A 15,416-nucleotide genomic window follows, 5' to 3' on the forward strand; every position below is an offset into this window, starting at 1 on the left:
AGCGGGGCCGTGCAGAGCGGGTGGCAGCCGCAGAAGGGGCCTCGGGCAGGCCACACGCAGGAGGGTCGGAAGCGTGAGCAGGACCCCACAGCACAGAAGGAAACCTGTCCCTCGGCCCTCAGCCTGCGTAACCCAGGATGACACCGTGAACTGCTCAAGGTTCCAAAACGGTTCTGAGCAGGGGACAGAGAACGTCTCACACGACATTCCGCAAGAAAGAGTAAAAGCCCTAGAGGAGAAAAGATGTCCCTAACTTTGACTTTCTCCTCCAAAAGGAAAGTCTTTTGAACAGATAACATTTAAAACATTGGCACTGTTCTTTATAAAAGCAAACTCCCTACACGATCGGCTATGCAAGGTAAGACTAGATTCTGACACATTGACCCACGGAAACACGTGTGCAGCACCTGGACTCCGGCAGACAGGCACGCACACGCAGACACACGCAAGCATCAACATGGGAGAGATCACAGCCCGTGTTCACGAGGCCCCTGTGCCAAACGCAAGACCGAGATACCCCCTTGTCGTCCCTTGAGCCATCCCTCTGGTCACCACATTTTCTGTAACACGTACACCCTTTACTTTTGTGGTCAGAAAAGCAAAAGGCTACAAAAGAACTGTCACTTAAGTCAACATCCACAAGCCTCGCTGGCAGGTTTGTGACAAAGCCTTCCCTTGCCATAGACAGACATGCTGGAACCTTCAATTGGCAAAGCCACAAGAGGATGGACATCCACCGACCCACGGGAGCCGGCCCTGGAGGCACAGGCCGCCTGTGTGACACCGCAGAGCCCAGGCTGGGGGTTGGGGGGGTGGTGCGCTGCTCCTGCTCCGCTTGCCGGCCCCTCCCTCCCCAGCCACTCACCCTGCAGCCTCCCAGGAACCAGCTGCAAGCCTGGCAGGGCTCAGCTGCCACCCAGGAAAAATGTGTTGCAAGAACGAGGCTCCCCGGCACCCTCCCCGACTGGACGGACGTTCCCCGAGACGCTCACGCCTCTCCTGGCTGCCCTGAGAGCCTACCTGAGCCGCGAGCCCCACCTATGCCCGGCCTGTTACCTGCAGCTTCCTGGCCATGGCCACCACCTCGTGGTCTGGAGGGTTGTACTTGTAACAGTTCGAGAACATTAACCGGATGTCGGCAGCGAAGCCCTGTGCGTCTGGGTACTCGCGGCTGTCCATCTTCCTCTGTAACACACAGCGACAGGGCGCGTGAGCGCAGCCGGCGCCCCAGCGCTCGCGGCCAGACCCTGCCAGAATGACCCCTGCCCCTCAGCCGTGCACCGCCAGCCAAGGGTGGCACCCACTGCCCTCTGGACCGCAGACGCGGGAGCCCAAAGTGAGGGGACAAGAGGGTGACTCAGGGGCTTGGCAGGGAGAGGCTGGGACTCCAGGGACAGATTCCCGGGATGGAAGAAAAAGGTACTCGATGAAAAATGAAACATTTAATTTTTTTCCTGAGGAATCCAGTAGCTGTGAACCAGCCTGCTTCTTATAGAAACGCCGGACCGTCCCGGGAACCCCAGCTGGACTTAAGGGACACCATGCTGTGCCCAGCAGTAGCTCCTGACCCCTGCAGGGTGGAGCTCACAGGGGCATGCGGGGCCACCACTGGGTTCCTGTGTCAAAACCCAGTGCAGATCCCATCTGGCTTTGGCAAGCAGGGACTAAGACCAGGCAGGCAGTGCCACTCAGGGTGGGCACACAGGGAGCCCCAGACCTGGGGGCCTGGCACACCCCACACACGGAGGACAACTCAAGGTGGCCTCTGAGAACAAGCCCACAGTGGGGACAAGTGGAGGACACACTGCCTATGAGGGAGTGAGCCCCCTGTCCTGGGACAGCTTCGAGGAGAAACCAGTAGCCAGGGACCTTGAGGGGGCATGTGGACAGGGGTATGACGCCCCAACCCTTCTCTGGAGCCCAGGGTTCTGCTGGACTCGGTGCAAATGAGACGACAGCCAGGCTCGACCACAGGCGTCCTGCCTCGGCAGCCAGCGACCCCAGCCCCAGGGTGCTCTCCAGGGGGGCTGGCAGAGAGAGCTGGGGGCTGGGGAGCGGGGACCAGAACGGTTTCTGATGTTGGGAGAAAATCTTATCTTCTGTTTCCATGTGTGCCAGGACAAAATTTCTCCAAAACCTTAATCTCTAAAATCTACACCATACCGAGAGCATTTCTCCTCCTATCGTGTGCACTACTCACTTAAAAACCGAGACCGCCTCACGCTCTTTTCCCTAAGGTCTGCCCGCGAGCGGAGGCAGCAGCGGCTACCCACCCGTGGCTGGGCCCGGCGGGGAGCAGCTGCCCTGTGTGTGCACCGCGCTCTTCCCCAAGCCATGACGATGATGGCGACGGGAAACTCCGAGCAAAACAAATCATGACTTTAAAGTGAACTGATTTTCTAAAGCTTTTTTATTATGGTTTCAAGGGCAAATCAAACCCTTTGACCAAAACGCAACTGAGCTGACTGTTAGCCTAGCTCGATCACTGGAAACTCCAGGAATTCCTGTTTCTGTGTGGCAGTCAGACCTCAGGCTTCTGGCAGCTTCTGGGCTATGCGGCTCCGGCCCTCAGCTTCCCACCCCAGGGCGGCCCAGCAGCACCGTGGCCTTGGATGACCGGGTCTGTCCTGCCCCCCAAATCCCTGAATCCACAATCAACCCGGGGGGAGAAAAGGCTTTGACCGGGAGATTCTGCCTCAGCTTGGCGACACAGGAAAATGAGGCAGAGTGCCCGAGACCTGCCTTTGCCGCAGCAGACCCTGAGCATAAAAACGTACAGGCCCCCTGCGTGTGTGCGTCTGCCCAGGGCCACGCAGCAGGCCCGGTCACGGCCAGCTCAAGCCCACTCTCTGCTTGAACCAGACGCACTCTAACCCGGTGTCAAACACAGGAGACCCCAGACAGGGGCCGTTGCCCAGGAAGGCCCCGGCATGGGGCCAGGGCCGCCGGGTCTCTGGGTCTCAGCTCTGCCGCCCCACTCAGGGCCCACTTCTGTCTGGGTGGGGCCCGAAGGCAGCCATGGGGTAGAAGCCAGGCCAGTCCCTACCGGCCACCCCACCCTCATCTCTGCTGTACGGCGCCTACATCTGGGGCTGGAGGGAAACAACGTGCAGCCTTACAGCTTGTGCCAACCCCGGAGTGCGTCACCTCTCGGGGCCTCCTTGCCTGACAATGCGGAGGGACAGTGGGAAGGAAATAAATGAAACCACCACGCAAGGCTCAGCTGGAACAAATGACCATGAAGCTGCAAATCCGGTGACCGGCAGGGAGAGCACACCTTCCTCACTGACCCCCCAGACGGTGGCTGCGGCACGCGGGCCAGCTCTAGGGTGCGTCTGGCCAGTGCACAGGCCTCGCTCCCCAGTCGCCCCACTTGGTCGGCACAGACACGCAGGACATCAGCAGAGCCGGCTACGCCAAGCACCGCGGCCACCCGGACAGGGCAGGGAGGGCCCGGCCAGCTCACTGCCCACGGCCCGCTGCCCGGCCACGTACTTTGACGGTGCTGAGGTCCATGGGGTGTTTGATGATGTCATGGTAGTCGTGCAGCTCCAGGGCCTCGGCGTCCACCGGCTTGTAGAAGGGCCAGGCGTAGGCGGCGTGCTTCTTGGACAGCATCTCCCTGAGGATGCTGTCGCAGTGCCGCAGCTGCTCCGACAGCTTGCCCTTCTTGCCCGCGTGCTGGGGCACCTCGCTGTCCTCCAAGTCCTTCTTGGGGGGCTTGATGGGGCGGCCCCCACTCTCCCGCCGGGCCACCACCTTGGCCTGCTTGGGGTCGGACAGAGGCGGGGGCGACTCGCTCCGGCTCGCGGTGATGGCGGAGGTCGTGGGAGTGGTGGTGTCTGCTTTCCGCTTCACGCCCTTTTTCTGCAACGGGAGACAGGCGGTGAGCACCGGCAGCCGGGCCGGCCGTGGGAAGGGGCGTCGCCACAGCTGCGCCTCTGCAGCGCGACTCCCGGCCGGGCACGGACCGAGCGACCCCATGCAAGGCCTCCTTCATCCTCCCAGCTGCCCCCACAGCAGAGGACACAAGGCTCACAGGCCGAGGCACTGGCCCAAGGTCACACAGCTGGCAGTGGTGAGACAGGGACTCTGAGACCCACCCTCGCCTGAGCGTGGGGGTGGCACCTCTCTCCCTTGGCCCCGAGGGCTGGGCGGTCCTGGGTGGGCTCGCACATCACACCCAGAACCACGGAGGTGCCGCATGCAACTCACCCGACACCTAACCAGTCCCCCCGGCCACGACCGGGACACAGGGGCCGCAGAGACCTGGGGGGAATTCCCTGCTTTTACAGGCCAGCGGGAATCCCGGGTGAGGGCCTCAGAGCTGGGGCTCCGAGGACAAACACAAGTTGCGCAGGACGGGGGGAGGCAGGAGAGCATTCCGGGGCGGGGGCAGCCCGCCAGGAGACATGAAGCACACACAGCAGGTTTGGGACCAAGGGCCTCCGAGGACCACGAGTGAGTGGGCGAGTCTGGACTCGACCCCGACGGAACAGGGAGCCGCAGGGGGCTATTCCAAGCAGGGGGAGCGGTGAGACGACCCCAGAGCCTTCCGTGGGTGTGTCCTGGGGGCAGAGCTGGGCACCAGGCAGATACGCACGGCGTGCGCCAAGTGAGGGAGAACGTGTTTGGTGCCCGGGCATCCCGAGGGTGTGCGGGCTCTCTAGGAAACCCACAGGGCCCCAGGGCCACGGCTGGACCCTCCCTGAGCCCAACTCGGCCGCTTTTCCTGGTCTCGGCTCGGCAGGCAGAGGAGCCAGCAGGCGCTGCACACTCCCCGCCCACGGGACCTGCCGTCTAGAGCCACTCACGGCCCTGGCCCCAGCTGAGCCGCTGCCCTCAGACTGCCAGGGACAGGCGCTGGCTACCCACAAACACTTAACGGGCACCCACGGGATGCCAAGCGCCAAGCGCGTGCCGCGGAGGGCAGGGGTGGGCTCGTCGGGCCGTGGCAAATGGGACATGCTCCACGCACAGCCCTGCGCTGCGGGAGGCGCTTGGCCAGGTGGCGCCCGGAGGTGCAGGCGGTGGAGGCCACGGGGAGGGGAGCAGGGGAGCGGCATTTTACCTTGGGCGAGCCATTTAACCCCTCTGGGCGCCCGCTTCCTCATCTGTAAGATGGGGGAAATACTGCCTGCCCCAGAGGGCCGCTGTGAGGATCAAATCGAAGAAGATAACACACGTGAGTGCCAGGCGTGGGCCCTGCCCACGCTGAGACCGGCAGGCCCCGCAGAGAGCACCCGCTGCCAGAAGCCCCCAGCCAAGCGGGGAGCCGGCGCCTCAAGACGCACTGCCGGGGCACAGCTGGGCACCCCGCTCCCGGGTGAGCAGGGAGGACAGGGCCCCTCCTGCGTTCGCTCCTCTTCCCGCCTTCCCCGCCTTCCCCGCAGGCTGCAAAGGCCAGAGAAGGGGGTTCGAGTCCAGCCCAGCCCTCACCAGCTGTGCGACCTTCAGCGCCCCGCCAGGAGCAGCGGCCGGACCTCCAGGGCGCAGGGAGAGCCCCCTGGAACGGCTGGCACTCCGAGAAGGGTGGCTGAGCTCGCTGCCCGCCCCCGCCTGCCCCAAACTCAGGAACCCCGGCCAGGCTCGGCCCCCCAGCCAACCTTGCCCATCAGCCCCTCCGGCCTGGGGCGCTCACCTTGACGACGGGTGGCGTGGGAGGGACCACAGGGACGATGGGTGTCGCGGGTGGAGGTGGGGCGGCTGCTGGGGGGACGGGCACCGACGTGACATTTGCAGTGATGGTTGGAACGGGGGTGGCAGCAATGACAGGCGTCTGGGAGACGGTAGGGGGCACATTCTGAAAGGGGGTCGCCGGGGAGACAGAGGACACGGCCGCTACTTGCTGCGTACCTTCGAGACAAGGAAAGGGGCTTCAGCATGGTGGGCTCTGCTAATATTTCCAGAAGCTTCCAGAACCACACCCTGTAGCCAAGCATACCAGGGGCCAGCTGAGATGGGCCAGACCCCTGGCCAGAAAACTCCCAGGTCCTGAGACCCCTGGCCCTGCACCTTGGGGGTAAGGGACAGTCTAACGCATCTTGGGCAAGTGTTTGCTGCGTGAATCAGAGGACCACAGACCAGCAGACGAGAACGAGGGAACCAGCACAAGCCCCCTAGCCTGGCAGTCAGGAGCCAGCCCTGGGGTCCGAGAAACTTGGGACTGAACTCAGATTCCATTAAACTCACTGAGTGACTGAGGACAGACCCTCCTTAACCACCCAGCTGCTCCCAACAGCAACACTGGACGGCCCATGCACTGGACGTGTCTCCAACTCAGTTCCAGGCCTCACAATACTGACCACTGCCACCGCGCTCCCCGATGGGGAGATGCTGGCATACCAGACCTGGGGTCAGGGCAGGCCCCCGAGGAGGCAGAGATGTAGGGGACAAAGGCCACAGGCTGCACAGAGAGGTGGCCTCAGAGCTGGGGCTGGAAAGGGAGCAGGACGTGGGAGGTGGAGAACAGGAATATGGGGTCTTCCCAGACCACAAGCTCCTCTCGAGAGCGGGTCCTCCTGAACCCAGGCCAGCTCCCCGACACCACCCAAGGCCACACGGCCAAGACTGCCACGGGCCGGCTCACCTGCCCGCCTGCCATGCGAGGGGCAGAGGCCCGCATCCTCCAACCAGCGCCTGCCTTTACCTGCACTCTGGGTTCCTGCAGCTGGTTTCCGGCCTTTGCCCTTAGGAGCAGGGGGTAATAATTCAACTTCTTCCTGGGGCATCTGGGCCACCTTCTGCAGAAAAATTTTCTCTAAGGCTTGGGCCATTAGCACTATGTCATCTGTGGGCTGAAGACAGAGAGAGCCCGGTCACTGGCGGGAGGGGGCTGAGCACATGCAAAAGATGCAGTGGGTTGTGGCTTGACAAGACACTTATTTTAAATTTGTTAAGAGATTTGGTGGAGGCCGGGTGCGGTGGCTCATGCCTGTAATCCCAGCACTCTGGGAGGCCGAGACGGGTGGATCGTTTGAGCTCAGGAGTTTGAGACCAGCCTGGGCAAGAGTGAGACCCCGTCTCTACTAAAATTAGAAAGAAATTAGCTGGACAACTGAAAATATATATAGAAAAAATTAGCTGGGCATGGTGGCGCATGCCTGTAGTCCCAGCTACTCGGGAGGCTGAGACAGGAGGATCACCTGAGCCCAGGAGTTTGAGGTTGCTGTGAGCCAGGCTGACCCCACAGCACTCTAGCCAGGCAACTCGCCAGAACGAAACTGTGTCTCAAAAAAAAAAAGACAGATTTGGTGGAGCAGGAGGGGCCGTGTAAATAAATTTCCATGTGGAAAATCTTAGAATGCACAAAAGCATGAAAGATAAAGCTCAGCCTCTGTCCCATCAGATGGAGAGAAAGAGCCTCGACAGCTCGGCATGCCTGTGATCTCTGCTTTATTCGTGTCACCGCTGCCAGAGCAGAACCCCACAAGTCACGCAACTTCCCAAATCCGTTCCTCTCCCTGAACACCGTTCCGCAGAGGGCGGCCCTTGTCACAGGGCGTCTGCGGCACTTTGGGCAGATGCACATGGAAACCGCAATTTACGTGGCCAATCTCCTGCTGATGCGCGTGCAGGGGCTCTACTCTCCCACACCCACAAACCCGCACCGTGTTCTTTAGAACCGCCGAGGGGAGCATCCCTCGGTCTGAGGGTGAGGGCGTGTCAGAGCGTTTGGTGTGGATCCTCCGCCTCTGAAAGGCCTCACAGTCTCCACTCCCCGCAGCGGGATCTGGGCGGCACGTGGGGACCGTGGACCACGACCAGAGGACACCACGCTGAGGGTGTGACCGGCTCTGGGCTGACTGAGAGCTGGGCCAAGCGCTCAGGCCCACCTGGCACCGGCCAAGACTGCCCGGGGACCCTCAGGCACAGAGCCCGGGTCCTCACTGTGCGCATCTTACCTTGTTATAAATGTAACAGTTTGTAAACATGGTGTTGAAGTCCTGCATACATTCACTCGCACTCCAATAATAATTGTTTTCTAATCTCTTCTTAATTGTCCCCATATCCATTGGGTTTTTTATTATTTTATGATAATCCTAGGAAAGAGATTTTCAAAGGCATTACACAATTATTGTCACAATTCCCAAGACACAGCACGGTCTTCCCAAGTGAGCCGGGGACCGGGGCTGCAGGCTGGGGCAAGCCCTCGGCGCACTGCAAACTCCTGCCCAACCTCTGTCCTGCCCCCGGCCCGTGTGAAGGGGAGAACTGTGGACTGCGGATAGACCCTGGGGCTGGTCTACGTGCCAGAGATCCGGGGATTCTGAACCTGCAGGTGGCCAGGCACCAAGCAGGGCCCACAACCAGGCCACCAAGTGCTGGCCGGGGCTTTCCTGTAACCCCCAGGGAAAGTGGGCCTTAAGGTACACTCGTGCTTGGCTTCGAGCAGGCGGACAGGCTGGCAAATGGGTCATTCTGCAGGAGGGTGCACGACCACAGTCAGACCACAGCAGGACAGAATGAAAACGGGGGCCCTCTGCCCCAGAGGCTCCACCACTGTCTGCCCCTGCCCTGGAGGCACACAGGGTCTCCCCATTTCTACCCTCCCATGCCCAAGTAGCCCCGTTACCAGCCCCTGCCCACCAGGCACCACCTGGGCCAGGGCCAGGGGCAGCGGGCGGCCGTGGAGGACGGCAGGGGCTGCTCACCGGCAGGTTCAGCTTGATTGCGTCCACAGGCTGGTAGAAGGGCCAGGCGAACTGGTGTTTCCAGAGCGTCTTCACCACCACGTTCTGCATGTACTGCAGCTGGTTGGTCTTGCGGCCAGGCTTGCTGGGATTGGAGACCTCTGGGGGGGGCGGGTTCACAGGGCCCGGGGCCGCCGGGATCCCCGCGGGGACGACGGTCGTGGTGGTGGACATCCTCTGGCAGCTCACTCACTTCCTGTCACGGCAACGGCTCAGAGAGGCCCTCCGTCTTCTGTGCTCCCTGACCAGGCGCGACGTGCCATTTCTGGGCCCGACCAGGCAACGCCTGCGTGGTTGGGGGAGAGAGGCTGTCACTTCTGGGACCCCCACCACCCCTCTGGCCTCAGCGGGTTCCCTAGGGCACCCGTCTGGATGCCTCCCGCCACCCAGAGGTATAGCTGTCCAAAGTGCTGCTCAAGCCAACGGTCACCTGGCTTGGGAGGACTCTCCGACCACTGCTCTCTCCACCTGGGAGGAAGAGGTGGGCAGAGGGACGTAACTCAGGCACCTGCTCCCGGGTGGAGGCGAGTGTGCCGGGGCCTTGGCCACCCTCGGCTCCCTGGCCACCAACCACCACTTGTGGGGGGAGACTGGCTTCCACTGGACCGTCCCCTATTCTTGGCCGTGTGAAGAACAATCCACGCCCAGAGAGCTCCAACACGGACGCAACGTCCAGGGCAGCAGGGCCGCCGCAGCCCGGACGTTCGCAGACCCTCACACAGCGCGGGAGCCGGAGGCCGCGGATGAGGTTCTGCCGTAACCAGGAGACTGAGCTTGGGTTTGTGATGGTGGCACGGCTGTGACCCGGCCTGGCCTTGGCCAATCAGGAGGGCGAGCGTGGCTCTGACCCTGCTGACCTACACCTCGTCCAGCCCCAGCGTGGCTTCCCTGGCCACGTGCAATACTGGCGGGAGGCCCCCACAGCCCCGAGTCTCACCGGCAGAGCTGGGACAGTCCCGAGTGCCCCCAGGAACACTGCGTGGTAGAAGAATGCACAGACCTTCCCCCGGCACGCAGACCCCTGAGCTGTCTTCCGAGGAGGAAGCCAGGACAGCGTGTGCACGCCACGCAGCCCATCTCTGCCTGGACAGGTGCGGGACAGGCTCTGGTGGCCTTAACTATGGGCGGCCAGGAAGTCCCCTCCATCCCAGTACTTCGCTACCATTTGGGTCATCCCGCCCACCTGCAGGACACTCAGATGGGCCAGGGCTGGGGGCTCCCCATGCAGCACAGGCAGCTGCAGCCGCAGCAATGAGCCACCTGCCAGCCTCGCGGGGCAGACGTGCGTGAACCTGTCGATGTGCCGCCGGGCCCTGGATCTGCCAGGTGGGCACACTCCCACCAGAGATCGGCAAACGCCCACGCGCAGACTGTTAGCGTTCACCAGCGCCTGCCCTCCGCAGGCTCCTTTCTCATGCCCTCTTGAGCATCCTGGACACCAGGGGCTCCCGCCTGTGCCCACCCATCGTCCTGGAGAGCCCACCTGGTGCCAGAGCCCTGGCCAGGAGCCCGGCAGGGAGGGTGGCGATGCCCACGCCTGCCCCTTCACCACCGGGCAGAAGGCCCACTGGAGTCATCCTAACACCAGAGCCCGGCGGCTTCCACCCTCACCGCCACCCCTGCCGGTCTCCCTGCCCTGCCCTCCCCGGGTGGGCGTGGCCCACACTGCAGCAGCACCACGAGAAAGCGAAGCTGGACTGAGTCAGTCACTGCCCGAAACCCCCGGGGGTCTCCCTCCGACCCAGCGTGAGAGCCGACGGGGCCGAAGCCTGGACAGCGGGAGGCTCCTGCCCTCCTGGAACCCCCGGAACCCCCTTCCCTCAGGGACCCCAGCAGACAGGGCTGCAGAGCTGGTGCCAGGCCAGTGCCCAGGTCCCTGCCACTCACTGGCCACGCGGCCTGGTCCCCTCATTTCCCCACGCAGCTCTCTGAGGCTGCAGGAGGCACACAGGGCGCCCAGGCCAACGCCAGACACCCAGCACCACACAGCCCCACCGTCATGCAGTGTTGGCCCCAGCTCGCTCCTGCCACCTTCTGGGGCCTGGAGGTCACCCTAGGGCTCGGCTCTCAGGCGTCGGTCCGGGGATGTGAGGGTGGATGCCCAGCACCTAACGCTGCTGCTGCCCAGGCCCTGGGAGCCGGGAAACGGGGCAGAGACGGAGCTGGGGGGCACCGTGGCATGGGGAGGGGTCTCAGGCTGCAGGCCAGCCTCCTCCAAGCATGAGGACAGGTGGTCACAGTGCAACGTAGGGATCTGCTTACGCTGTGTTGGGACACAAGGCCTAGTACAGACGGCAGCTGCAGCCACGAAGGCCGGGAGTGCCCGCCCTGCGCTGGGCGTGGGCAGCCTAGCTCAGCAATGGATGGAGGAGCGCCCTGGGCTCGCCGGAACCAGCCCATGGATGCCCGGCCCAGAGCCCTCTTGGTGCTGCTGGGGGACCCAGATGACGTGACCAAAGCTCCGAGTGCTGCACCAGGTGCCCACATGCTCCCCGAATGCCAGGGGTCACTAGAGGCCACGGTGGCCTGAGGACACATCCCACCTCCAGCTCCGTCACCCAGTGAAACGCCACTGACCCCAGCAAGACCTGTGGGGCTGAGGAGCCTGTGCAAAAGCCCTGGCACACGGGCAGCTGGGTGCCCCACAGGCCTGGGGCTGGGCGTCGCGGTCCAGCCTCCCCTCGCCTGAGAACGTAAATGCTGCCCCCAACGTCACCACTGGGACGCACTCAGATCCCTGCACCAACTTCAGGACGACCCACGGGGCGTGGTGGGCTGCCTATGCTGCCCCCAGGAAGCCCTCCTCGAGAAGGGGGGCCACCAGGCAGCCTGGCGCCAGCGGGGCGGGGCAGGGAAGAGTATCCACAGAGCAAAGCGTCGGGGCCCACCTCGATCCCCTGCCACTGCCACTCAGGGTGCCGGGACCCACGTCCTGGGAAGCCCCCCCCCCCTTCCCTAGGCAGGGAGGAGACCAGTAGGTGACAGTTGGGTGAGAGTTCACCGTGCCAGCCCATCTGGGCCAGAGCTGGTCTTGCCCCCAAAGGGTGGTGGGACAGGTGCGTCCTGAGACAGTGAGAGCCACAGTGGAGCCTGGCTCCGCCCCGCCCCTCCACGTGCTGCCACCTGCCACCTACAGCACAGCTGAATACCCAGGGGACGTCTGTGCAGGGGAGCCCTAACGTGCACACTGGCAAGGACGAGGGAGACCCACAAACTGCACTGAAAAACCTCCCCTGGGGCAGCAGAAACGAGGTCGCAGGCCCCAGACCGGAAGGCAACGGAGGCTTCCAGGAAGAAATGACAATAGAAACAGACTGCCAGCCGGCCACCGAAAACCAGTGACAAAGGCACAAATTGATGTGGGGGCTCCAAACAGAACGGGGGAGGACAGCGGGACCCAACACCAGCCCCCGGAGCACCGTGCAGGTGGGTGGTCAGCTGGGATCACAAGCTCTCCACCTCACTGAAGACCCCACATGGTCCTCAGGACACCCACAAGGTCAGAAGGACCACGCCCACCATGCAGGTGACAAGACTGAGGCCCTTTCCTCCTGTGCTCAGGGACATAGAGCACTCACAGTGTGTGGCGGGGCCCTGTCCCATCCCAGGCTCAAATGACAGGCGAGCACAGCATGAGAGGACCCCAGGCCTCCTACCTCCCCCACCAGCCAGCAAGGACACAGGGCTGCCAGCACCAGGAACTGGCCCAGGAAGGGGCTGCTGGCCACCGTGCCCCTCCCAGAGCCCAAGTCTGATGGAGATTCCGAGGGTGCAGGTTGCGGGAACAGCACACCGGCCAGGGGACCAGGAAGAAGAGCACCCAGACAGAGGTCCTGCCGTGCCAGGGCTCAGGCCAGATCCCGCTGTAAAATTAGGAGACACTCGGTGCTGATGGGTGTCCCGGGTCCCCTGTGCCAAGATTTCACACTCACAAGGACATTTTACAGGCTGGGGAAAAAGGAGGTGCCCCCTCCATCCCTAAGTCCCCTGGGGGCTGCAGCAGAGGGATATGGACCCCAAGTCCCCTGGGGGCACCACGTGGGCAATCACATTTGGGGGTGAATCTGGCACACGGAGACGGTCAGTACGTGTCTGCTCCAAACCAGCATGCCTTCCACTTCTCCCAGCTTCCGGAGAGAGAGACAGCATCATGTGTGCAGACAGGGACCAGCCCTCGCTCACGCCCCTTGTCCCCAGGCCAGAGCCGGACCCCTCCGCATGGCCCGCGTCTCCTCAAGGCCATGATTGGCGACTGTAAACTCTGTGGGTTTCAGAGAGTGGAACCAGGGAGCGTTCCCGCGTCAGGGTACCTCTCCTGCACCACCCCTAGCCCCAGGGTCTGAGATGACATCCCCGATCAAGCAGAAATCCTGCAGAGAAACACAGAGGTTCACACCAAGGACAGCCTTTTATCAGCCGCAAAGGGCCAAGGTTTTGCTGCAAAAAATTATGAAAAGGCTTCATTTCCAGAGCTTGTTGGAGGGGTGGAGTGACGGATGGGGCCCTGTGACAAGGAGGGCGGCCACCGCCACCGGGTTAGTCCTCCGTGCTGCTGGGAGGGAGGGGGCTGGCGCAGGCTCCATCGTATAGCCCAGCGAGGGGGCCGGGGCCATGCTGGGGCTGGGGGCAGCGTCCTGGTCTGAAGCCAAGGTGGGTGCTGGAGCCCGTGCTTGGCCAATTCACTCACAACGCCCGCCGGAAGGTGACGGAAGGCGCTGGCTTCAACACTGACCCAGCAATTTCAGAACCGGTGTTAACAGCGTGAGGGTGATAATTTTGAAGAAGTCCTTGTCTTTTAGAGCTTTGTACTGAAAGTCCTACGAATGAGATATGTCTGGAGTTCACATCGCGATCATGGAGGTGGCAGTGAGCGGGCCGTGGGGGACGCGGAGCACCGGCCGTGCCACACCCCGCTTCTGCCTACAGGAGGAGAGGCACGCGCCCCCCTCACCCCGCACTGCGGGCCTTGGCCCTGCTTGGCGTCCTGTGCTGCCCACCCTCCACCTTCACCTGCCAGGGACGGGACGAGAGGACCCCAGGGAGAAGCCAGGACAGGGCTGGGTGGAACGATGCACAGAGGGGAGCGGCGGGGACACCCCCAGGGTGGGCAGTGGAGGGGAGTCTGGTCTCCTGGGGATAAACACCTGCCCTGTTGGATCCACCGTGTCCATGCCAGGGCCCCAGGCTGGACAGCGCGGCCGCAGCCACCTTCTCCCCTCAGCACCCAACCCCAGCACTGACGGGCTCACCACGCAGTCCCGCACAGTCTGGAAAACTCTCTGCGCAGACAACACCCCTGCTGGGCAGCAGTATGAGACACGGAGAGACTACCCCGGGAGGGGCGGTCCCTTTGGGGACAGGCCGGGAAGCTAGATGTGCCACTGCCACTTGGCAGGTGCCCACTATGTGCTGAGCACAGCAGGGCAGAGACGGGGCCCTGTTTCAACCAGGGGAAAGCAGAGGCTCGGAGACGGCCCCTGGGGCCCACCTCCCCCATCCCCTGCTCAGCTGCCCAGAGCCCTGGGGGACGCACAGGTGCGGCCGGCTGGGCCTGGTGCGGGCAGGGAGCTGCCGTGCAAACCAGGGGGAAAGGCGGAGTGGATAGGCAGCCTGCCTTTGACATAAGAGGATCCAAAACTGTCCAGAGCAGAAACTCTCAAACCACAAAAGTCCTCGAACACCCAACAGACTTCAGTGGGTTCCAACAGGGCCTCAGGAAAGACCTGGAATGCCACGGGGGAGGTTTCTGAGTCTGCAGCCAGCAGGCCAGGCAACAGGTGGGCCCTGCCCTGCCAGGACTGGCTGCACAGGGGCCCTGGGCATGCCTGGCCGCCTCCCACACGAATGGACAGAGGTGAGGTGGCCTGAATCCTGCCACCCTCCCATGAGCCGTGTGGCCTCGAAGCTGTGGGCAGCTCCCCTGCCCGCTCCCCAGACCCCTGGACTCTGCCTCCCGCTCCATGGGAGGCCACAGGACCTGAATAAAAGCAGGAGGCCGGCCCCTTGGATCCTGCCCAGCCCAGAGTCTCTTCAGAGCTGTGGACAACAGGCAGGCGTGCGGCCCGCCCAGTCGCCACTATGGGAAACACCCCGCAAAATCCGCAGCAGCCTCAGAGGCCCCTCCTGCCACCCACGAAGCACAAGCCACCAGCTCAGCGACTCCTTCCTTCCCCCAGAAGGGAGCCAGGTGTTCGTGGGCGTCCCACGGAGGGGAGGCAGATGCTCACTCACCCAAGGACGGTGCAGGGCTGCCCCACGCCGAGCCCCGAGGCAAACCAGCCACGGGGCAGTGGGTGACCGTGGGGGCGTTTGCAGGCTGGCCTGGCCCCAGAGCAGGGAGCCTTTACTCGGGGTCCAGGGAGGAAGGAGCACCAGTGTTCAGGAGAAAGACAGGATAGGGAGGACTGTGAGGAAAGGCCACTCCGGCTACGGGGTGGGGGAGGCAGGACACAGCCACACAGTTCTGCAGGGACTCGTGGAGGGCTGGAGGGCAGGGGGCATTTGAGGATCCGAGGGGTCCCAAGACACACCCAGGGAGGAGAAGCAGGCCCGTGGGGGCACCAACACGGTTGGGGGGCATCACAGGACCCTTAGCATCCTTAATGCAGGCCACACAGGGCAGCCACAGGGAGGAAGAGTCAGGCGTGGAGTCCCTGGATCTCAGTCGGGGCGGGGGTGGGGGTGGGCCCCGGCTGGCCTCGGCCTCCCCACCTGCCCTGCGCA

The 15,416-nt window shown here is 63.2% G+C and overlaps 1 protein-coding gene across 1 annotated transcript in view; it reads right to left on the bottom strand.

Annotated features, from left to right (window-relative positions):
• The window catches only part of BRD3 (bromodomain containing 3), a 32,977-nt gene that overhangs the window by 12,274 nt on the left and 5,287 nt on the right, over positions 1-15,416 (bottom strand). Inside the window, 6 exon segments of the mRNA XM_045562280.1 lie at positions 1,057-1,185; positions 3,496-3,867; positions 5,642-5,856; positions 6,650-6,797; positions 7,905-8,042; positions 8,655-8,979. Coding sequence (XP_045418236.1) covers positions 1,057-1,185; positions 3,496-3,867; positions 5,642-5,856; positions 6,650-6,797; positions 7,905-8,042; positions 8,655-8,867 — 1,215 coding nt within the window. The 5' untranslated portion in view covers positions 8,868-8,979.

The sequence above is a fragment of the Lemur catta genome, chromosome 10 (genome assembly GCF_020740605.2).
Source record: "Lemur catta isolate mLemCat1 chromosome 10, mLemCat1.pri, whole genome shotgun sequence".
Classification (NCBI taxonomy): domain Eukaryota; kingdom Metazoa; phylum Chordata; class Mammalia; order Primates; family Lemuridae; genus Lemur; species Lemur catta.